The sequence below is a fragment of the Cervus canadensis genome, chromosome 13 (genome assembly GCF_019320065.1).
Source record: "Cervus canadensis isolate Bull #8, Minnesota chromosome 13, ASM1932006v1, whole genome shotgun sequence".
NCBI classification, from domain to species: Eukaryota; Metazoa; Chordata; class Mammalia; order Artiodactyla; family Cervidae; genus Cervus; species Cervus canadensis.
Window position 1 is genome coordinate 71,090,446 of NC_057398.1, and position 25,000 is coordinate 71,115,445.

Consider the following 25,000-nt stretch of genomic DNA (forward strand, 5'->3'; position numbering starts at 1 on the left):
ACCCAAAATATGCCTTTTTAGCATAAGGATTATTTTGAGCCACTTATTTTGGAGAAAAAGCAGACACAGGAGGAGTTCTGAAATCAGAGTACAATTCATCCTTTTGTAAGGGAAATTTATATTCAAGAGGGAAATCTCCATTTGTAAGGATATCTTTCTCTTTGTACCAAGAAGGAGGACTACAAATCACAAGAAACTTGATCAGTAGAGAAGGCATCCGACTTAAATCTGCATAATAAGCTTATTGTACTTTTCTGGATAACTACCCAGAATTAGCCTTCCTTCTACCAACCCCTTTCTTTTGTCTTTACCTGAAGATAATATTTGAGGTGGTGACTTGGACATTTGGGGGTTCAGGGGTGGGTTTACTCAGTTTTCCTACAGGAGGTACACATGCTATTAAATTTGTTTGTTTTGCTCATGTTAAGCTGTCTTTCATCACAGGTTTTTCTCAGTCACAGAAGGTAGAATATTAGAGGAAAATTATTTTTCTTTCCCTGAAATCCCAAACATTTTTTTCAGCTCTTTTTTCATACTGTCTGAAAGGGTCATACAGGGAAATTACTGAGTGCTCAACGATTATTTGCATTCTACTCTAAGATTTCACTTATTCCAAAATGCATGTAATAATCAGGAAAAAAAAAAAAACAAACTTTCACATTTAGGAAGAAACTAATAGTGTGGTCTCAGATAAATTCTTTTTGAGTTACAACTACAGGCCTTTGGAGTTGGATGACCAAGATGGCCTTAAAGTTTCCCCACCCTTGACTTTCTGACAGGCCTCTTCAAAACTGTAGACCCCTGACCTCTCTTTCTTACAGCATTTACTTTTGAAAAATTTCAATTATAAATTCTTTCTCTGTCCCTTTGAGATGTAAATCTTCTTCAAAACTGGCCTTTCAGCAGTTTTACAACAGAGAAAAGTCTTTCTCTAGGACCTGGGGGCCATCTCTTTGAAATGTGATCATCAAAGGTGAAATTTTCCCCATCTCCATTCTCTGTGGGCAGAAGAGAGCCTAACTTTCACACAGAACAGTTAGCAAATGATGAGCTAATCACACTGACCAAGTTCCCCAACCCAGTACATCAAGCTCCTCCAACCTTTTGATTCAGAGGAGTTGAATTCAATCTCTCCCCCAGGCTTCAGTAGTCTTCCTTGCCTGTTCAACTCTGTCTAGTACAATTTTTCTTTGACACTGAGTAGGGTATAAACACAAGTCTGTGAACTACTAACCCTATACTCTTAAGAAGTTTAAATAAAATAAGTAACCTGAGCCTTGGTTTATTAATTGACAAATTGGAGCTAGGAGGAACCTCCTTGCAGGATTGTTGTGAGAAATTTATCACATATATGCATAAAAGTGTGTTCAGTTCACTTCAGTCACTCAGTCGTGTCTGACTCTTTGCGATCCCATGAACTGCAGCATGCCAGGCCTCTCTGTCTATCACCAACTCCCAGAGTTTACTCAAACTCATGTCCATAGAGTCGGTGATGCTATCCAGCCATCTCATCCTCTGTCGTCCCCTTCTCCTCCTGCCCCCAATCCCTCCCAGCATCAGGGTATTTTCCAATGAGTCAACTCTTCTCATGAGGTGGCCAAAGTATTGGAGTTTCAGCTAAAAGTGTGTAAGTGGTCTCTAATCTGTAATTGACATTTAGTGATGACTATTCACCGAGAAAACTAAGAAAACTAACATCATGGCATCTGATCTCCATCACTTCCTGGGGAAACAACGGAAACAGTGACAGACTTTATTTTGGGGGGCTCCAAAGTCACTGCAGAGAGTGACTGCAGCCATGAAATTAAAAGACGCTTACTCTTGGAAGAAAAGTTATGACCAAACTAGACAACATATTAAAAAGCAGAGACATTACTTTGCCAACAAAGGTCCGTCTAGTCAAGGCTATGGTTTTTCCAGTAGTCAGGTATGGATATGAGAGCTGGACTATAAAGAAAGGTGAGCACCAAAGAATTGATGCTTTTGAACTGTGGTGTTGGAGAAGACTCTTGAGAGTCCCTTGGATTGCAAGAAGATCCAACCAGTCCATCCTAAAGGAAATCAGTCCTGAATATTCATTGGAAGAACTGAGGCTGAAGCTGAAACTCCAATATTTTGACCACTTGATGGTAAGAACTGACTCATTTGAAAAGACCCTGATGCTGGGAAAGATTAAAGGCAAGGGGAGAAGGGGACAACAGAGGATGAGAAGGTTGGATGTCATCACTGACTCAATGGACATGAGTTTGAGTAAACTCCAGGAGTTGGTTGGTGATGGACAGGGAGGCCTGGCATGCTGCAGTCCATGCGGTCGCAAAGAGTTGGACATGACTGAATGACTGAACTGAACTGAATCAATGAGGGGATTATTATGTAGTTCTTTTTTCCTTTTAGTTTTAAGAAATCTAAAAATCAGTACTGTCAAAAAAAAAAAAAGCTAAAAGAGCAAAGCAAACACTATAAGTGTTTCCAGAACCAGATCACTCTAAGTAAAAATTCATATGCCTAGTTCAGCTAAGCAAATCAAATTCGTTCACCACAGCAAAGAAAGGCTAAAGTGAAAATGAAAGTTAGTCACACTCAGTCGTGTCTGACTCTTTGTGACCCCAGGACTGTAGCCCACCAGGCTCCTCTGTCCATGGGATCCTCCAGGCAAGAATTCTGGAGTGGGTTGCCATTTCTTTCTCCAGGGGATCTTCCCAATCCAGGGATCAAACCCAGGTCAACTGCATTGCGGGCAGACTGAGCCACCAGGGAAGCCTTAAGAAAGGCTATCCAGAAGCTATTAATATGCTTCCTGCATTATAATGACTCAGAGAAAGACTTAGCTTTGAACAGATGTTTAAATTAAGAGCACATCTACTGACAGAGTGAACAAGATGTTCAAAATTAAAGTGTCTGAAACTTGTTTTTCTCTGTTTCATGAACCGATTTTAAGACATACACAGTTTATGTTAATGATTTCCTAATCCTTTTTTATTCTTAAATTCCTGAGAGATATCCCAGCATTTAATCAATGATTTTTAAAATATACTTTCTACACCTTACAAATCTTTTTTTCTTTTTTTAATTGAAGTATGACTTAAGGGCTTGTGCGGTGGCTCAGGCTCAGCAGTAAAGAACCCATCTGCAATGCAGGAGATGCAGGTTTGATCCCTGGGTTAGAAGACCTCCTGGAGGAGGGCATGGCAACCCACTCTAGGATTATTGCCTATAGAAATCCATGGACAGAGGAGCCTGGCGGGCTACAGTCCATGTGGTCACAAAGAGTGGGACACGACCGAAACAGACTCAGGGACCAGGAGGACAGCTTGGTTGCCAAGGGGGATGTGGGTGAGGGAGAGAGTCAGAGAGCACTGGGCTGGCAGTTTGGGGTTAGCAGGTGTGAACTGCTAAGACAGATGAAGAGCAAGGTCCTACGCTGTACCACAGGGAGCTATATTCAATATCCTGTGACAAATTATAATGGAAAATAATACTAAAAAGAATGTATATATATATGCATGTATGCTGTTTAGATGTTTAACCGTGTCCAATTCGTTGCAACCCCATAGACTGTAGCCCTCCAGGCACCTCTGTCCATGGGATTCTCCAGGCAAGAATACTGGAGGGGGTTGTCATTTCCCCCTCCAGGGGATCTTCCTGACCCAGGGATCAAACCTGGGTCGCCTGCATTGGCAGGCAGATTCTTTAACACTGAGTCACCTTATATATATATGTATATATATACATATATATATATATAACTGAGTAATTTTGCTGTATAACAGTAATTAACACATTGTAATTCAAATATATTTCAATAAAAAAAATAACTGAAAACAAATTTTCCCACTTAAACAGAGAAAACTTTCCTCAGTGAGACATTACCCATAAGTTCTTGTTATATTTCTCTGCTCCCACTTAGAAAAACCACTTTTAAAGACTGTAATTGCTGAATCCACTTCCTCTTTGATATGCAAATTTATACTTCTATTGTAATAAAAGAAGGTAAAGGTATGAATCTTTCTTTATGTACTACTTGAGCTACATCCTATTAATTTTGAAATGTTGCATTTTAAAAACAGGTCAAATTTTTCAAGTTTTTTCATTTTTTGGCCATGCCACCCAGCATATGGGATCATAGTTTCCAGAGGAGGAATCATACCACAGTCCTCTGCAGTGGAATTACAAAGTCTTAACCACTGGACCACCAGTGAAGTTCTGAAATGTTAGATTTTTAATCACAGTTCTAATTAAAATTTTTCTAATTCTCCATGTTATTTCATATTTCACCCATGGGTTATTTAGAAATATATCATTTAATTATCATATATGTGACTATTTTCTGCTAAAGTTTATTATTGGTTTCCAGTTAAGTTCTGCTATGAAGAGAAGAGGTGGTAGGAAAACACAGAAGAACTATACAAAAAAGATCATCATGACCCAGATAGTCATGATGGTGTGATCACTCGCCTAGAGCCAGACATCCTAGAATGTGAAGTCAGGTGGGCCTTAGGAAGCATCACTATGAACAAAGCTAGTGGAGATGACTGAATTCCAGCAGAGCTATTTCAAATCCTAAAAGATGATTCTGTGAAAGTGCTGCACTCAATATGCCAGCAAATTTGGAAAACTCAGCAGTGGCCACAGGACTTGAAAAGGGCAGTTTTCATTCCAATTCCAAAGAAAAGCAATGCCAAAGAATGTTCAAACCACCGCACAATTGCACTCATCTCACACACTAGCAAAGTAATGCTGAAAATTCTCCAAGGCAGTCTTAAACAGTATGTGAACTGTGACCTTCCAGATGTTCTAGCTGGATTTCGAAAAGGCAGAGGAACCAGAGGTCAAGTTGCCAGCATCTGCTGGATCACAGAAAAAGCAAGAGGGTTCCAGAAAAACATCTACTTCTGCTTTATTGATTATGCTAAAGCCTTTGACTGTGTGGATCACAACAAACTGTGGGAAATTACCTGCCCCCTTAGAAATCTGTATGCAGGTCAGGAAGCAACAATTAGTACTGAACATGGAATAATGGACTGGTTCCAAATCGGGAAAGGAGTACGTCAAGGTTGTATATTGTCACCCTGCTTATTTAACTTCTATGCAGAGTACATCATGAAAAATGCTGGGCTGGAAGAAGCACAAGCTGGAATCAAGATTGCCAGGAGAAATATCAATAACCTCAGATATGCAGATGACACCACCCTGATGGCTGAAAGCACAGAAGAACTAAGGAGCCTCTTGATGAAAGTGAAAGAGGAGAGAGAAAAAGTTGGCTTAAAGCTCAACATTCAGAAAACTAAGATCATGGCATCTAGTCCCATCACTTCATGGCAAATAGATGGGGAAACAGTGGACACAGTGGCTGACTTTATTTTTCTGGGCTCCAAAATCACTGCAGATGGTGACTGCAGTCATGAAATTAAAAGATGCTTGCTCCTTGTAAGAAAAGCTATGACCAACCTAGACAGCATATTAAAAAGCAGAGACATTACTTTGCCAAAACAGGTCCATCTAGTCAAAGCTATGGTTTTTCCAGTAGTCATGTATGGATGTGAGAGTTGGACTATAAAGAAAGCTGAGTGCCAAAGAACTGATGCTTTTGAACTGTGGTGTTGGAGAAGATTTTTGAGAGTCCCTTAGACAGCAAGGAGATCCAACCATTCCATCCTAAGGGAAATCAGTCCTGAACATCCATTGGAAAGATTGATGCTGAAGCTGAAACTGCTGAAGCTGAAATTTCAGTCCTTAGGCCACCTGATGGGAAGAACTGACTCACTGGAAAAGACCCTGATGCTGGGAAAGACTGAAGGCAGGAGGAGAAGGGGACGACAGAGGACGAGATGGTTGGATGGCATCACCAATTCAATTGACCTGAGTTTGAGTAAACTCTGGAGTTTACTCAAATTGACAGGGAGGTCTGGCATGCTACAGTCCATGGGGTCGCAAAGAGTTGAATGCAACTGAACTGAACTGTTGATCAGAGAACATATTCTGAATTTTTTTCTTAAATCCAATTATGTGTTTTGACATTTCTTTTGTGATCCAGCCTATGGTCCATCTCTGAGTGTTGTATGTGTACCTGAAAGTAACACGTATTCTGCAGTTGAATATAATGCTATATATGTTGATTAGATCTGTTTGATTTAAATGAGCTCAAGTTTTTATAAGCTGAATGATTTTCTTTCCATTAGTTCTATTAATTACTGAGAGAGGAATATTGAAATGTCTAACAATAACTGTCCCTTTTTATGCTTCCTTCCTGCTCTATTGTTTCATATTTCATAAGTTTTGAGGTTTCATTTTAAGGTGCATACACACTTACTAGTGTCATGTCTTCTTCATTCATTGATTCTCTAGTAAATATAAAATATTCCTCTTTACCTCTGTTAAAAGTTCCTGCCCTTGAAGTCTTCTTCATGTGTCTTACATAGCCATTCCAGCTTTTGTATGACTAGCTGTGCACACAGTATATCTTTTTCCATCCTCCTACTTTTAATCTATTAATAATCATATATTTCCCTTTTGAGTGTAATTGCTGTGACAGTACTTCCTTTGGTATTCTTTTTACTTATTCAATATGAAGATCCTTGCCATTCAGTGGTGAGTGTAGTCCATTCATAATTTACAGTTACTAATATGCTTGGGTTTAAATTTACTATAGCACTGTTTTCTATTTGTCTCATTTGACTTTTGTTCTTTTCTTTTTTTTTACATTTTTGGATCAAGTAAATATTTTTAGTATATCACTTTGTCTTCTATTTTCTCCTTACCAAGGGTCATTCTAAGTTTTTATAATATTAATCTCTATCAAACTCTTCATTCAAATAATATTCAAAGCAGAAAAATCTTATGTTAGTATATTTCCACTATTCCTTTCAATTTTTGTCATATTATTGCCATCCACTTCACTTCTAACTGGAGAAGGAAATGGCAACCCACTCCAGTATTCTTGCCTGGACAATTCCATGGACACAGATCCTGGAGGGTTATAGTCCATGGAGTCGCAAAGAGTTGGACATGACTGAGCTTTACTTTCTTTCTTTCTTTCTTTCCACTTCTGAATTTGTTACAAATTCCATGATTGCTATGATTTTTGCTTTAAAGAATAATTATATTTAAAAAATTAAAGTCGTTTATATGTATGTACATATTTACCATTTTTGCTGTCTTTATTTCTTCATATAAATCTAAATTCTCAAAAGACAACATTTCTTTTCATTGAAGAACTTTGAAAAAAATGTAGGTCTGTTATTTGTAGGTTTTATTTGTATAAAAATATTTTTATTATGCCTTCCCTTTAGTGAGATATTTTTACGGGAAATGAAATAGTATAGACAACTTTTTAAAGCAGTCTTAAACAGTTGTCCATTTGTATTCTGATCAAAATTGCTTATTCCTCTGTATGTAATGTGTTTTATTTTATAGCTACAGTTCAGTTTACCTTATTGATTTTCAGAAATTTATTACAAGCATCAATGCAGCTTTTAAGATAATTATACTTTAGGTTTGTTTGGTGAACATGTGGATTTATAATTTTTATCACAATTGTAATAATTTCAGCCACTTTATTTGTTTTCTGCCAGAAGGGAAAACTTGCTGTCCTAATCTTCAACTACATTAGGGTACGCTGATTTCATCTTTTTCTAGCAGCAAACCTCCCTTCTCACACTCGAGAATCTTCTGCTCAGCTGTTATCCTAGGATCTGCTTTGACCATACCATGGGAATTTCCATCCCTCCCCTGAGCTGTCTTCATCCTCACTCACTGCCTAGTTGGAATAAAATGCAGCTCCCAACAGCTTCCTGACAACTGTGCAACTTTGAAAACCTTTAACATCTATAAATATATTTCTTTCTATCTGAAGTTTTGCCAGGATAGAGAATTCCAACGGGAAACACATTTTCCCCTCAGGATTTTAAGCCTTGACCCATTGTCTTCTGGCTTCTGGTGTATTGCTAAGTCTGAAGCATTCTGCTTCTCCATCCTCGGGCTGAGTGCTTTCTTCTTGACTTCCGGTGGCCCAGGTGGTAAAGATTCTGCCTTCAATGCAGGAGACCAGCGCTTGATCCCTGGGTCAGGAAGATGCCCTGGAGAAGGGAGTGTCTACCCATTCCAGTATTCTTGCCTAGAGCATCTCATGAACAAAGGAGTCTGGTGGGCTACCGCCCCTGGTGTCCCAAAGAGTCAGACATGACTGGGCGCTTTAAGCACACACACGGGTTGAGTGTTTCCTTCTTGACTTTACCTTTTCTTCATTTTCATTCTTTTCTTCCCTTTGTTCCATTTCTTATCTCAATTTCTCTGGCAAGCATGGCTTTTTTAGTCATTAATCTTCAATAAGTGGGCCCTCTCAACAATTTCATTCTGAGAAATTTGATTGTTTTAATTTTGTTTTTTTATATTTTTGATAATAATTTCCCCCACTTTTTTCCAGACCCTTCTCCTGAAATTCTTACCATATGAATATTGTTTCTTCCTAAACACTCCTTTAATTTTCTCTTGTTTTGACTCTCCTTTTCCATTATTTGGCTTTATTGTTCATTTTATTATTCTTCATTCTTTCAATGTTCTTAGATTTATCTTCTGAATATTTTATTTAATTTTTCACTTGTTACCTACATTTAATTTCCAGAAGCTCTTCTTGGTTCACTGCATGTTCTTGCTTTTTTTCAATTTGTTTTGTTCTATAGCATACAATTCTTCTTTTAAACATGTATACTCTTCTCATCTTCTCAACTACTACATTACTAAAGATTACTAAATGTATTACTATATTACTTCTCAACTACTATATTACTAATATGGATATTGCATATTTTAAAATTGATTTCTTCTCCCAGAATCCTATGGCGGCACTTAACGTTTTCTCTGAATTCTTCTTTCCTGTATGCTTTTTGCATGGCTGTCACTTAGTTCCTTCTTTTTCTTGTTAGGAATTTCCTTAAATGTCTAGTGATCACAGTTGCATGAACATATGTTGGAGTGAAGCACTCAGAAGCTCCTCGGGACATGAGTGAACATGGGGACCTTATTTTCACGTCATTCATACACACAGACACTTGGGAAGAATGCTTCCTGCCCTGTGAGTGTCTACCAACCAGCCTTGCTGCACCAATCAGCCCAGCACCAAGGGGGTGCCCTGCTGGATGATCCTGGATGGGCCCACCCCACGATCTGTACCTCCAAGAGGCCTGAGCTGTCCCCCACGGCGAGTGGGCAGAGGAAACAGTCTCTTGCGTTTCCTGTCCCCTAATTGCTTCAGTAACTCACTCTAACCTTCTCTGAAATGGCACTGAATCAGAGGATTTCTCTTCTGATGTTTTGTTCCCAGGGGGCATCGTGGGTCACGAGTTTTTGCTGTAGGTTACTTTCCCTCCCTTTATACCTGTGCAGCCAGAGTGTTTATTTTGGCCAAATTTGCCAACTACTGGAGTAAATCTCTTTTCCCAGGATGGGAAAGGGACCAGCAATGAACATGTGGAAGGGTTCAGGGAATCTAATGATTTCTCTTGCAGACTTTCAACCGCTGTTCATATATTTAGTCCTATATATAACCTTACTTGTAGAGGCATCTGATACATCTATTCCTGTCACTTGAGTCTCCATTGCATAAAGCAGCCTGCTTCTGACTTGTTTCCTCTCCTTTCTCAGCTTAAATGTTACCTTCTTTCTGTCTGTTAAGTCAGTTACCACCCACCCATCTGCTTTGTAGCTTCCACATTTGTATCAATGTCACCTCATCTACCATCTCTTCTATTCCGAGTGAAGTCTTTTTATTCACAACCTGTCAATATCCTACAGTGTCAGGAGGAAATGGAATGCATTTGTTGAATTGAAAGCTTTCAAATTCAGCTTGGAAAGGGTGCACCAAAGACATTATATAGTTATTTCCTATATTTACTCCCCCTTGTTACACAGATACAGGAAGACTGCAAGTATTTTAAAACTAAGTTACCATTTGAGAGTCCCACGCTTCACAGTTAAATATTTACAGAAACATAAGGTAGAATATGTTCAATTCCAGTCCACTTATTCGATACATAGGTTTGGAACATCTAATGAGCCGACCTAATTAAGAAACTATTGCAATAATGCACAAGTGGACCCAGGAGAGTCATGTATGAATTAAGACAGTAACTGTGGAGAAGGTGGGGAGCAAATGAATTTCAAAGCAAATATATGTTTTAAAGAGAAATATTTTACAAATTTTTGCAATCATTCGTCTGATCTATGACCATGAATCAGTTTGCTTTTTTGCTATTTAGTTGCTAGTCATGTATGACTCTTTTGTGACCACATGGACTATAGCCTGCCAGGCTCCTTTGTCCATGGGATTTCCCAGACAAGACAACTGCAAAATGACAGTGGGTTGTCATTTCCTTTTCCAGGGGGATCTTCTTGACCAGAGAGCGAACCTGCATCTACTGCATTAGCAGGTAGATTCTTCATCACTGAGCCACTTGGGAAGACCATTAGTTTGCTCGGGCTGTGGTAACAAACGACCACAAACTTGGTGGCTTAATGAAAATGTATTGTCTCGACATTCTGGAGGTCAGAGCTCAAAAGAAAGATGTTGGTAAGGCTGGTTCCTCCTGAGGGCAATGCGGGAAGCCTCTCTCCCAGCTTACAGAAGGCTGTCTTCACATACACACGGCATTCTGTTATTCATCTGTCAACACATTTCCCCATTTATCAAGGACACAGCTCAACTAGGAGTAAGGCCAACTGTAATAAACTCATTATAACTTGATTATATCTATTAAGACTTTATCACCAAGTAAATTTGCGGGAGGAGCAGCGGCTGCATGGTGCAGGAGCGGCCAAGAGGAGATACCCTGTGTCCAAGGTCAGGAGTAGCGGCTGTGCTTTGCTGGAGCAGTTGAGAAGAGATACCCCATGTTAAATGTAAGAGAAACACAAGTAAGACGGTAGACGCTGAGAGAGGGCATCAGAGGGCAGACAGACTGAAACCGCAATCACAGACAACTAGCCAATCTGATCTCACAGACCACAGCCTTGTCTAACTCAATGAAACTAAGCCATGCTGTGTGGGGCCACCCAAGACGGCCGGGTCATGGTGGAGAGGTCTGACAGAATGTGGTCCACTGGAGAAGGGAATGGCAAACCACTTCAGTATTCTTGCCTTGAGAACCCCATGAACAGTATGAGAAGGCAAAATGATAGGATACTGAAAGAGAAACTCCCCAGGTCGGTAGGTGCCCAATATGCTACTGGAGATCAGTGGAGAAATAACTCCAGAGAGAATGAAGGGATGGAGCCAAAACACAAACACTACCCAGTTGTGGATGTGACTGGTGATAGAAGCAAGGTCTGATGCTGTAAAGAGCAATATTGTATAGGACCCTGGAATGTTAGGTCCATGAATCAAGGAAAATTGGAAGTGGTCAAACAGGACATGGCAAGAGTGAATGTCGACATTCTAGGAATCAGTGAACTAAAATGGACTGGAATGGGTGAATTTAACTCAGATGACCATTATATATACTATTGTGGGCCAGAATCCCTTAGAAGAAATGGAGTAGCCATCATATTAAACAAAAGAGTCTGAAATGCAGTACTTGGATGCAATCTCAAAAATGACAGAATGATCTCTGTTTGTTTCCAAGGCAAACAATTCAATATCATGGTGATCCAAGCCTATGCCCCAACCAGTAATGTTAAAGAAGCTGAAGTTGAACGGTTCTATGAAGACCTACAAGACCTTTTAGAACTAACACCCAAAAAAGGTGTCCTTTTCATTATAGGGGACTGGAATGCAAAAGTAGGAAGTCAAGAAACACCTGGAGTAACAGGTAAATTTGGCCTTGGAGTACAAAATGAAGCAGGGAAAAGGTTAACAGAGTTTTGCCAAGAGAACGCACTGGTCATAGCAAACACCCTCTTCCAACAACACAACAGAAGACTCTACACATGGACATGACCAGATGGTCAACAACAAAATCAGATTGATTATATTATTTGCAGCCAAAGATGGAGAAACTCTATACAGTCAGCAAAAACAAGACCAGGAGCTGACTGTGGCTCAGATCATGAACTCCTTATTGCCAAATTCAGGCTGAAATTGAAGAACATGGGGATAACCACTAGACCAATCAGGTATAATCTAAATCAAATCCCTCATGATTATACTGTGGAAGTGAGAAATAGATTTAAGGGACTAGATCTGATAGACAGAGTGCCTGATGAATTATGGAAGGAGGTTTGTTACATTGTACAAGAGAGAGGGATCAAGACCATCCCCATGGAAAAGAAATGCAAAAAAGCAAGTGGCTATCTGAAGATGCCTTACAAATAGCTTTGAATAGAACAGAAGCAAAAAGTAAAGGAGAAAAGGAAAGATATTCCCATGTGAATGCAGAGTTCCAAAGAATAGCCAGGAGAGATAAGAAAGCCTTCCTCAGCGATCAGTGCAAAGAAATAGAGGAAAACAACAGAATGGGAAAGACTAGAGATCTCCTCAAGAAAATTAGAGATACAAACGGAACAAACATTTCATGCAAAGATGGGCTCAATAAAGGACAGAAATGGTATGAACCTAACAGAAGCAGAAGATACTAAGAAGAGTTGGCAAAAATACACAGAAGAACTGTACAAGAATGATCTTCAAGACCCAGATAATCACGATGGTGAGATCACTCACCTAAAGCCAGACATCCTGAATACGAAGACAAGTGGGCATTAGGAAGCATCACTACAAAGAAAGTTAGTGTAGGTGATGGAATTCCAGTTGAGCTATTTCAAATCCTAAAAGATGGTGCTGTGAAAGTGCTGCACTCAATATGCCAGCAAATTTGGAAAACTCAGCAGTGGCCACAGGACTGGAAAAGGTCTGTTTTCATTCCAGTCCCAAAGAAAGGCAATGCCAAAGAATGCTCAAACTACTGCACAGTTGCTCTCATCTCGCACGCTAGTAGAGTAATGCTCAAAATTCTCCAAGTTAGGCTTCAGCAATACATGAACTGTGAACTTCCAGATGTTCAAGCTGGATTTAGAAAAGGCAGAGGAACCAGAGATCATATTGCCAACATTCACTGGATCATCAAAAAAAGCAAGAGAGTTCCAGAAAAACATCTATCTGCTTTATTGACTATGCCAAAGCCTTTGACTGTGTGGATCACAATAAACTGTAAAATTCTAAAAGAGATATGAATACCAGACCACCTGACCTGCCTCTTGAGAAACCTGTATGCAGGTCAGGAAGCAACAGTTAGAACTGGACATGGAACAACAGACTGGCTCCAAAAAAGAAAAAGGAGTACGCCAAGGCTGTATATTGTCACCCTGCTTATTTAACTTCTATGCAGAGTACGTCATGAGAAATGCTGGTCTGGATGAAACACAAGCTGGAATCTAGATTGCCGGGAGAAATATCAATAACTTCATATATGCAGATGACACCACCCTTATGGCTGAAAGCAAAGAAGAACTAAAGAGCCTCTTGATGAAAGTGAAAGGGGAGAATGAAAAAGTTGGCTTAAAGCTCAACATTCAGAAAACTAAGATCATGGCATCTGGTCCCATCACTTCATGGGAAATAGATGGGGAAACAGTGGAAACAGTGGCTGACTTTATTTTTTTGGGCTCCAAAATCACTGAAGATGGTGACTGCAGCCATGAAATTAAAAGAAACTTACTCCTTGGAAGGAAAGTTATGACCAACCTATACAGTATATTGAAAAGCAGAGACCTTACTTTGCCAACAAAGGTCTATCTAGTCAAGGCTATGGTTTTTCTAGTAGTTTTGTATGGATGTGAGAGTTGGACTATAAGGAAAGCTGAGCACCAAAGTTTTGATCCTTTTGACCTGTTGTGTTGGAGTAGACTCTTGAGAGTCCCTTGGACTGTAAAGAGATCCAACAAGTCCATCCCAAAGGAGATCAGTCCTGGGTGTTCTTTGGAAGGACTGATCCTGAGGCTGAAACTCCAATACTTTGGCCACCTCATGCAAAGGGCTGACTCATTGGAAAGGACCCTGATGCTGGGAAAGATTGAAGGCAGGAGGAGAAAGGGGATGACAGAGGATGAGATGGTTGGATGGCATCACCGACTCAATAGATATGAGTTTGGGCAGACTTCGGGAGTTGGTGGTGGACAGGGAGGCCTGGCATGCTGTGGTTCATGGGATCACAAAGAGTCAGACACGGCTGAGCGATTGAACTGAACTGAAATTCACATTATGAGGTCCTGGGGGTTTGGTCTTCAACATATTAATTTTCAGGGCACACAATTCAGCTCATAACAGTGCCTTTTCCAATAAAGCTTGAGTAAGTTAGTGTAAGGGTTTCCCTGGGTTCTTTAGTGGTAAAGAACCCACCTGCCAATGCAGGAGACATAAGAGATGAGGGTTTGATCCTGGGTCTGCAAGATCCCCTGGAAGAGGGTATGGCAACCCACTCCAATGTTCTTGCCTGGAGAATCCCATGGAGAGAGGAGCCTGGTGGGCTACATTCCATAGGGTCACAAAGAGTCAGACACGATTTAAGTGACTTAGCACACATGCACACAAGTTAGTTTAAAAAGGAGTAAAACATTTAGGTAAATTAGGGTGAAGACAATGCAAAGCCTACCACATTCAGGACCTGTAGTCCTAAAGTAATGTAACAGAGCACACCTATTAGATGGTCCAGAAAAGTGCAAATCATGTCCCTAAAAGACCCATGCATGTTTTGCCTTTTCCCCAGTCACTACAGAAAGCGCCACATTTCTCATCTGTCTGTGTACCAAAGAAAGGACTACAGATGGACTCACTGGTTTAAAACACAGGAGTTAATAGGACATCCTCAACATAAAAGAGTAAAGAATTTTTTTTAAAGTAGTGAAATTAAAATGTATTTACAGAAAAAAGCTATAAGTTGGTAATTAGAAAATTTGATTTTTAGTTTATTGAATTTAAGGCCATAAATGTATCATGGAGATCATATAAGCCAGAGATTACCAGACTGGGAGGTGCATCAAAATCACCTGGTGATCTTTTTAAAATACACGGCTTCCTAATTCCCACCCTACATATCCTGAATAGGATTTTCACAAATGCATACTTTTTTAGAAATGCTCCAACTGATATTTTGCAGACTGCTTGATCCATATGCCTCGCTTTTAAGTTGAGGAAATTGAGATCATTATAACAAAATCACATAGCATAGGATATATTTAATTAAAAATGATCTAGTTCTGTTTATATATGACTCATTTCATTTTGATCAACAGGAAATCTAGAGATTAGTAGTAGAAAGTACTTCAGGAATACTTTTGTTGATATAATCAATGATGCAACTATTCTTATTTTTTTGGCCAGATAGATTAGAGATATTTACTTCTCTTTAGTAACATTTTAAGGCCATCAATATTTAATGTTGGTAGATTACAAAAAAAAATAATAAAATCTTGTAAGGCAAAAAGAACAATTTACTGAAAGAGATTTTAGAAACTTACAGATGATGTCCTGTCCACTTCACAACGGCTGCTCAGAATAAAACAGGCCTCAGCATCATCCATCCTAAATGCAGACAGAAAAGGAAAATAATCACACATTGACATATCTATGTGCCATCTGCAAAACAGAATTCCAACACCCAGTCCAGTGCATACAAAGTACAGATAAACTATGAACATCCTTAAGCTTAAATGAAAGTAGGATTTCTTGCAGATCATGCTTGTAAACAAAATAATTGTTGATTTGGTTGTAGTTCATAATGACAGAAGTTAAAAAAAGTCAATTTTCATTTTCTCTTTTATCACTGTATATATTTTTTTCATATATATATACTTGGTATAAGTTAAGGGAGTTTATAAGCCTTTGGTTTAGATGGATTCTTTTTTGACTGTAATGCATCAATAAAACTGAGAGGAAACAAAGCTATTTAGTATTCATAAGCCAAACTCTACTGTACATTTATATTTCCCAGAGATGAATCATCATCTTGTTCCAAACCCCTTCCCTTCATGCTAAAGTTGTATATTTCTTATACATAATAATAAACCACAAGTGTGCTTCAGTGCTTGGTAAGCAATGTTCTAAAAACATAAAATTGTATATTTTTAAAATGAGGAACTATTTGCCTTTCTGGTTCATTACAGTAGAAAAAAATTTTTCCTCCAATGTATTTTCCATGGAGAAAAATGATAAAAGTCTATGGAATTAGACCAAATCAAACAGTTTTGGAAAAGTGTGAAGAAGTCATGGTTATTAAGACAACTGTATAACATTTTTTATACATCGTCTTCAACAAAGCAACTCAAACTCATGCAACTGACCTTTGGAAATGGTTTGGAGAATTTTACTCCTTGTCTTGCGTGGGAATTGTGTTGAAGAATGTGTTAGTTAACATTAAATCCCAAATTTCTACATGACATAGGATAAGAAATGAGCATAAAAATGGTACCATCTTTCTTAACTCAATTTTCTGAGAATTACCAGCCTGCTACCTCTCACTCATCCACACTCTCGTTTTTCATACCTATGGAGAAATGTTTCTGGTATATGTGACTGATTTGGCTAAGAAACAATCATTAATATTATTAATACTAAATGGAGTTGTGTTAATCCTGGTTCAGTCACGAAGTCGTATCCAGCTCTTTGAGACTCCATGGACTGTAACCCACCAGGCTCCTCTGTCCATGGGATTTCCAGGCAAGAATACTGGAATGGGTTGCCATTTCCTACTCCAGAGGATCTTCCCAACCCAGGGGTTGAACCCACGACTCCTGCGTCTCCTGCATTGGGAGGTGGATTCTTCACCACTATGCTAACTGAGAAGTGCATTAATCCTAGGTATTATCTAGCTAAGATGCCAATAGCTAATCCTAATAGCTTAGATTAGTTGATTAGGTTGTCAAAAGGCTTCATTTATCACAGAAATTCATATTGAACATAAAATGGGCATTACTCATTCTTATCATATGAAGAACTTAACTCATTACAATAAATTAAGCATATTTATTATCTATACAGATGAATATAAAGATCCAAATTACATTACTGTTTAAGCAACTATTTCTTTACAGTTCCTGAATAATGAGTACAGATAGCAGCTTGTTAGCAAACAGCTAATGCTGTGTTTTACTTGCGATACTGGGAGAATACGACTTCCTCTAGAACTGTCATGTGTATACTGACAATATATATGAAGCATGCAATCCACTACAAATGCTGATATATTCTCAAGAAGCTTAATTTTCTAATTATGTACAATTCATTATATTGTGGCAGTTTCTACTTACTTTTTTGTTTCACAAGTTGTTAAATCATTGAGAAAATTCTCAGCTAAATTGACCTGTTATATATAAATCTAACATAATGTTAGAGTTCCTGTTATGAGCTATCTAGTCAACTTTTGCAGGAATAAGCAGCAGACAAGAATTTGGGGATTATTTTCTGTTCTTTTCCATCATCCACACACATCCACCACCCCCCCCACACACACACAAATACAAGCATACAGAGGACATGCATAAAGAAACACAGAACATACACAAACATGGAGAACATGCACCAACACACACACCAACACACATACTCAAGCCATCTGGAAAGGATCAAAACAACAAAGAAAAAAACACTTATGCTATGAAATTCAAGGAAGAGACTTTTAAGCCTAACAGAGACTGTAGGACAACTCAAAGATAAACATGAAGATATATTTAAAAGCTACAAAACAAGAGAAAACATTGAGTGAAGCCACCTCCACTAAGGATCTCTTCTGGCTTCTGAAACTATGGAGGGTGTTTTGCAGAGGCCCTGACTCCTGGAGTCTACAGTCTAACCAACCACACTCTCCCTCTGCTCCCACCCAGCAGTGACCCCAAGATTGTGACAAAGCTATAAGACTATGTCATCTTTAATCCAGGTGGACTGGCAGCTTCACGAGAAGAAGACAGCAGGTAAGACCTCTGTCGGCCTTCTGACTTCTCCAGTCCCCAAGGACTCTGTCATCTCAGACACCAGGGGACACAAGTGTTATCTGCCCAGTATATAATACAAACTCCTTAAAATCTAAACCCTGACTCACACTGCGTTGGCATCTCACATAGTGGTTAGCCCACGATTTTTATTTGTCAAGTAAAAACAGTATCCAGGGATTTGGAGGCTACTCTCGCTGAATCTGGGTAACTCAGCTCATTTCCCAGCACCCTGAGATGATCACACCATACCACACTTCTCAATGTGTTGTGCGGACGTGGTCTGATAACCCTGCACTGAGAAAGAGGAGCAAATAAGCGGATTTTATATTTTTAGTCTTCCCATTTGACCAGCAATGGTACTAGAGCAAAAGTTTGTATTCAAAAACACATCTTGCAGTACTGAAACTGCTAAAATTTGGAGGAGAGAAAAGATATTATAACACTACAAGATGGGAAATGGACATACTTACTTTGCTCTCAACAGATCCTGGTCTTTAAGGGCCGAACCTTGAAGGTAGATAACTCTTTGTGACCACATTGGAATCTGGAGGATCCTTCGGACCTGCACATCCATTTCAGTAGGACACAAAATCACCACATAATAATCCTACTCAAAACAAAGTGGGCAATGGGATAGAAACAATAATGCTTTGTTTTATACTAGATAGGTAAATAGAATATCTATGAACATTTTGAAATATGATAAAAGAGAAATGAACTCTTACTAATAAATCAAAGTTTGCATTTAAAACCTGGGCATATGCTAAATAACATGAAACGGTAATAAACATAACAGACAAATATACAAAATCTCATAAATCAGCATGTTCATCCTGACTTTTTTCAATTTACTTAGTACCAAGAAGAGAAGATAAATCAGTGCATACACTCAGCACACATTTCAGCCTATGAAATTTTCAATTTTGACTTCAGGGTGTGAAAGTGTTAGTCACTCAGTCGTGTCCGACTCTGACGCCATGGACCGTAGCCCACCAGGCTCCCCTGTGCATGGAATTCTCCAGGCAAGAATGCTGAAGCGAGCTGCCATTCCCTTCTCCGGGGGATCTTTGTGACCCAGGGATCGAACCTACGTCTCCTGCATTGCAGACAGGTTTTTTACAGTGTGAGCCATCAGGGAACCTCCTTAGGATTTCAGATTGATTCTAAAAGATAAACTGCATACCAGCCAAAAGTGCTAAGGATCAACTCATACTTCAATCTCGTTACTTTTAATAAAAAGCTGTGGTGATGGTTTATATCATTTGGTAACATTATTATGAGTTGATAAAATTGAAAATATTCTGATGACTATCTGAATGGAAAAGGATTCACAAAAATATTGGTAATACTGACAAAGTAAATTAAATTTGAAAGTTTGTGATCAAAATATTTCAAAACAATGGTTGTTTAGAGAAAGTGCAAAATTATTCTCAGGGATAAAATGGTATAAAACAATTTATCTATAAGAATTCAAATTCTCTGGCAAACATCCACCATTTTATCACTCTGTATCTAGCGGGAATTTTTGGAGTTTTAAGATTTCTCCATATTGATATTAGACAAAATTAATTACTAGGGATCAAATTTTGGATGGATTAAATTTTCTCCCAGATGGATTTTCTTTGTGGGTTGTAATAAGCACCTGAAATTATTTAATATGAGTAATTAAAAAAAAAACATTAAATATGGAGTAACTCCAAAAATGCAAAATAATGTATGTAAAAACAAATGAATATATTATACAAGTTTCACTTATAAGTTAGATTTTTTAATCCCAAAAAGCAATATGTTAAAATTTCTCATTATTTAAGAGAGAGATAATTAGAAGTACTCAGTACTGTCTTGACTTCAGGATTGCCCAATCTCTTAACAGAATTATTGGGGAAATACAGAAAATTCAAAATTTCTGTCTGGACTAGACTAAGTGCATTAAGCAACAAAGGAGGTGACCTAAGTCTACACTGGCCCAGAACCACGGCAAGTGGAAGTGTCTGCATAGACAGAAGAGATTTTTCTGAATTCATGATCTCAATTACATATTGCCCAAATTTTGGTCATTTATTACTACTATAAATAAGACCAAGTTTCACTCCAGGAAACAAAGGGAAGATTGGAACTTTTAGACTTCCAAATTTTCATTAGTAACACTTGATAAAATTCTGACAATTCAAGTGAGCAGATGATATTGAAATGATTCTTTTATTGTTTTATTATATTTTAAGTTTCACTGTTTCATAAAAATATCATTTATTCACTACCAAAAGGAGAAAAAAGCAATCATTTTAATTCAGAGAAAACCCTTCTTTGTAGCAGTAATATAATTCCATCTGTCTTTCGTTATGGATACAGAAGGAAACTTAACATACTGTGTATTCCTCCAGCATTTTTTTCTATGTTCCAGGTTATATTTGTAGTTCTTCATTTTCTCTAAATTTGAGCATATAAATAAAAATCCTCCAGAACACAGGCTGTACTATCATTAATTGATTTTGCCAATGTTAGTAGGTATAATCTGTCAAAGTTACCTGGAGTCTTGGATGTGCATAGAATTCATTTAAAAAGTCCATGAGTAAATCAATCTTGAGTGAGCTGACACATAGAACAACATGCTTTTCAGTTTGAGCTCTGTGTCGACTATAGTTTCCACCTGACTTTTGTCTCTCCATCCACAAATAGGCCAGCTGTTCAAACTGTAACGCATTTTCCACATGTGAATGAAAAGAACTGGACATGGAAATAAAAATCAGTTCAATCCATCTATTGTCTACTGGGTATAACTCAATTTCTTAGATGAAACTTGTTGAGATTGAAATGATCAGTGTTCCCTTCAACAAGACTCTTCATAGGATAATTGCAGACTTGCTAATCCCTCCCAGGGCCTTCATGTCTCTCAGGAAACAATAATGAGATTTTCCTACTGTATCATAACAGGCACTAAGAGGTCTGCACTTCTGCTTTCTGTCCAGTAGAGTATGCAGCCATATACATCATGCACCTGGTTAAAGAGAAAGGTCTCACTTTTTTCTCTCATATTCTTCTGTCAACTTCAGCCCACATCGTCTGCAAGGGGAGATAACCTTACTACACACACAAGGCCACGTTCCAGTTATAATGCATGCATGCACGCTCAGTCGTGTCCTACTCTTTGCAACCCCATGGACGGTAGCCTGCCAGGCTTCTCTGTCCACGGGATTTTCCAGGCAAGAATATTGGAGTGAGTTGCCATCATCTTCTCCAGGGGATCTTCCAGACTCAGGGACTGAACTCATGTCTCCTGCATTGGCAGGCGGATTCTTTATCACTGAGCCACCAAGGAAGTAGCTGTTATTAAAGGGATGCTGAGAGTATGGGGGAGGTGTGTCATTGAGGATGACATGCATGATTGGATAGGAGTGGAAAGATCATTTTTACATCTATGGAAAGGATATTTCAATAACTTTGTCAAATGGCTGTATAATAGAATATACATTTTGATTTGTGTTGGCCACAACCTGTTTATGACCTGCCCACCCATGGACAGCCAGAATTCATTACAGGAAAAAGCTGAAGGTTGCCTCTGTGTGTCTTCAGTCTCATTTATATCTCTGTGCCTTTGCGTTCTTATCCATTCTCCAAAATGCTTCATGTTAGCTACGTATCATCTTCAGATTTTGTTTTAGTTGACCAACATAGTCAATCGATTTTTATTCATGACAACATATGGCTTTTAATTGTAGTGTCAAGAATCAAAAGAAATCAATGTTTCATAAGTTTATTTTCTTGTACAAATATGCTATAATTAAAAATTATACTGTCCTACAATCTGGTAATTAATATAAATACTCTATATGTAAAAGAAAGCATCTTGAAAAACTGAAATGAAATGTGAGCTATCAATTGAGACTAGAAGGGAAAAAAAACTCATGTTTCTAATATAATTTAAAAAGGCATTTTGGAGACAATTTTAATAATTGACTAGATTGTATAAGAACATGTGTTAATATAGTTAATAAGTCACCCTGCATTTTTGATTAAATGTGGAAGATTTGATTTCATAAGACTTTGAACATTTCTATAAAACTTAACATGGTGGTGTTTACCTGGATAGGGAGAACCACAAGAGCAACACAGATCATGGCAACCACAAAAAGCTTGGACGACCACGTTTCTGGAGTGACATCCCCAAAGCCCACAGTAGAAAATGTCACGATGCAGAAATAAAGGGAGTCGAAGAGATTCAGCTTCTTTCCTATCCGTTCCAGATGTTGGATTCCACAGATGCTAAAAAAACAAAGTTGCGTTACAGTTAAAACTTTCAAATCAGCCACATTACTTCTCATCATTCTTCTGAAAGCCAAAGCACACTTCCTAAAGCCACTTGGTACCTGGGATTGTATATGGTTCAACACTTTTCTTCAAGAAAATATTTTTAAGTTTTTTCTTACATTGAAGAGAAATAGTCTTATTTTATTTGTAGCCAAAATTTATAGCCCCAAATCACAAAGCATATTTGAATAGTATATAAAATGAATAGACGGAATTTCATGGGTGATTACACAAACATTTTTTGAATGCATGCCAAAGAAACATAGACACCAGAATCCACTAGATCTACTACCCATCAAAATAGCAATAGTCAATAGTCTTCTTTTTTAACAGAGACACATTTTTCAGTTATATATGTGTGGTATAGATATATGTGTATATATTTCATGTATGTGTGTTTCACAGTCATCCCTCCGTATCCCCAGGGGTTGGTTCCAGGTCCCCCCGGGGGACACAGAAGGTATAATGACATAGTCATTCTAGTCACTCACATGACATAGTATTTGCATATAACTTATGCACATCCTCATGTATACTTTAAATCATCTCTAGATTACTTTTAATACCTAATACCATACAAATGCTATAAAATTCATTGTAATTAAGTTGCAAATGCTATGCAAATAGTTGCAAGTATGCAGCAAATTCAACTTTTGGTTTTTGGAATGTCCCAGAAATTTCTTCCCTAATATTTTCAATCTGTGATTGGTTGAATCCACAAATGTGGGAACTTGGAATACAGAGGGACCACTGTATACAAGAAAGGCTTGAGGAGTTACCATTGTAAGATGACTCTCAAAAGGAGTCTTTAGGTACATCAATAATCTGTACAAAACTGTTGGTGGTATGAAAGTAAGGGAGAAGCTAGAAATGTTACAAGTTTTTCCCAAAATAGAATTGCTAAAATAGCATTAGAAATAGTACTGCTACTAGCTAAAAAAAAAAAAAAAAAAAAGGAGGCTATGAAACATGCATATATGTGCAATATCAGAGAGGAATGAGATTTACAACATAAAAAAAATCACCAATAAAATAAGAAGGAATCTATACTGATGCATGTTAAAATATGATAAGCCATAGAGAGATGCTGAGTGAAAGAAGTCACATGTAAAAGACTATATACTGTATAATTCTGTTTTCATGAAATGTTCAGAAAAGACACAGAAAGCATATTAATGGTTACTTGGAAGTAATGATGGGAATAAGATGATGAAAATGTTCTAAAACTAGACTTGTGGTGATGACTGCAGAAATTTGTAAATATATTAACATGGTTGTATTCTACACTTAACATGAATGAATTTTATGGCATGTAAATTATACCTCTCTAAAGCAGTCAAAGGAAATCACTGTATACTTCTAGATTTTCCTTCCAACTTCTATGCAGAACAAGCACAGATGGCTTGATTATGATGACCAAGAAGATGTGCTATTCAATGTTTAAACTACAGAAATTCCTTGTCCAGCCTTTTAAGATATCTTTACGTTTTTATTCTTTACATTTCCAACAGTTTATACTCAGTCCATGAGCCAGAGTTGGCCTATGACAACATGGGTCAGGCCATGTTATTTCTCTACTTAAACCCCTGGAACAGGGGTTTAAACTAAACTCTAATGACCTTTCATTTGTCTCTAGCCTAGTCCTGCATCTGACCCCTCCCTATGCCTTTCAGACTAGGTTTCTCTAGTTTTCCAGTGGTTTAACTAGCTTTCTCCCTGTGGTTTGCTCTGTCCCAGCTACACCGGCATTCTCGCTTTCTGACCAACAGGACAGGCATCACCCAGATTCAGGGTCTTGTCATGGACAACTCTCTCTGGCTGGAACATATTGCCTAGGTATTTCATGGATATTTCCTCATATCCTTCAAGTCTTTACTTCTAACCTGACCATCATATACTCCTTCTCTTTCTTACTGTGCTTCATTTAAAAAAAAAATCGTTTTAGTCATTTGTTGGGTTTGATGCCAATTGTCCATAAACCTCTGTAAGAATGCAGTCTATTAGGGCAGAGTCATATGCTTTCTTCACTCACGTTGCCTGAACACCTATATTAGTCCCAAGAACATAATGATGTTCACTAATAATTCCTGAATGAATGACAGTCTGAATGTAAAATATATTTCTTTCTGTTGCCTACATTTAAATGACCAAGCTCTTTAGCCTGTTAAGATATAAACTAAGTACAATTCATTAAAGAAAAAGCACACAAATGTATTTATCTGACCATTGCCTTAATGGTGGAAGCTAATATAACTTAGGAGCAAGGCTAAACTCATCTTTCTCAAAAGAATCAAGTGACTTTCCCACCACCTTTTGAAATATTCGAGTTCTTATAAACTAGTAAATTGGGTTTTATTCTCCTCAGTAATTTACTTTTGCAACTCCAGCATTTGTTCAGTTAATACTGCTTAACATGATAAATACAAAATTTGGAAATTCGAAGTGCACTGACTTATCGAAACACATTCTGTTTGGATAATATGCAAGCAAATTGCATAATTAAAAATTTATAAATTAAACTGGCTATATTTCATTATTTCTAATCAAAAGCTTTTCTTGAAATCCCATTCAGGTCACTGTTAGTGAACTTTGCACGCATTAATACTAAGTCAAGTCAATCAGGTTACTCATATAACCGTCATAATAACAAAAGTATCCAGCTTATCTTTTATAGAAGAAACAAATTACTCTCAAATATTAGAGAAAGATTTGCCTACAAAACACTGTAATCTTAACTTTGTTCTGGAATTCACTTTCACATTAAGTTCTGAAAATAGTTATTTCC

General features: G+C 38.0%; 1 protein-coding gene across 4 annotated transcripts in view; it reads right to left on the reverse strand.

Moving 5' to 3' along the window:
• Window positions 1-25,000, reverse strand: part of KCNT2 (potassium sodium-activated channel subfamily T member 2) — a 426,098-nt gene that overhangs the window by 197,846 nt on the left and 203,252 nt on the right. For all 4 annotated transcript variants that reach the window (XM_043485980.1, XM_043485984.1, XM_043485982.1 and 1 more), the window contains exons 9-12: window positions 21,990-22,170; window positions 20,436-20,600; window positions 18,381-18,517; window positions 15,442-15,505 (exon numbers count right to left, since the gene is read on the reverse strand). In XM_043485980.1, coding sequence (XP_043341915.1) covers window positions 15,442-15,505; window positions 18,381-18,517; window positions 20,436-20,600; window positions 21,990-22,170 — 547 coding nt within the window. The remainder of the gene's footprint in view (window positions 1-15,441; window positions 15,506-18,380; window positions 18,518-20,435; window positions 20,601-21,989; window positions 22,171-25,000) is intronic.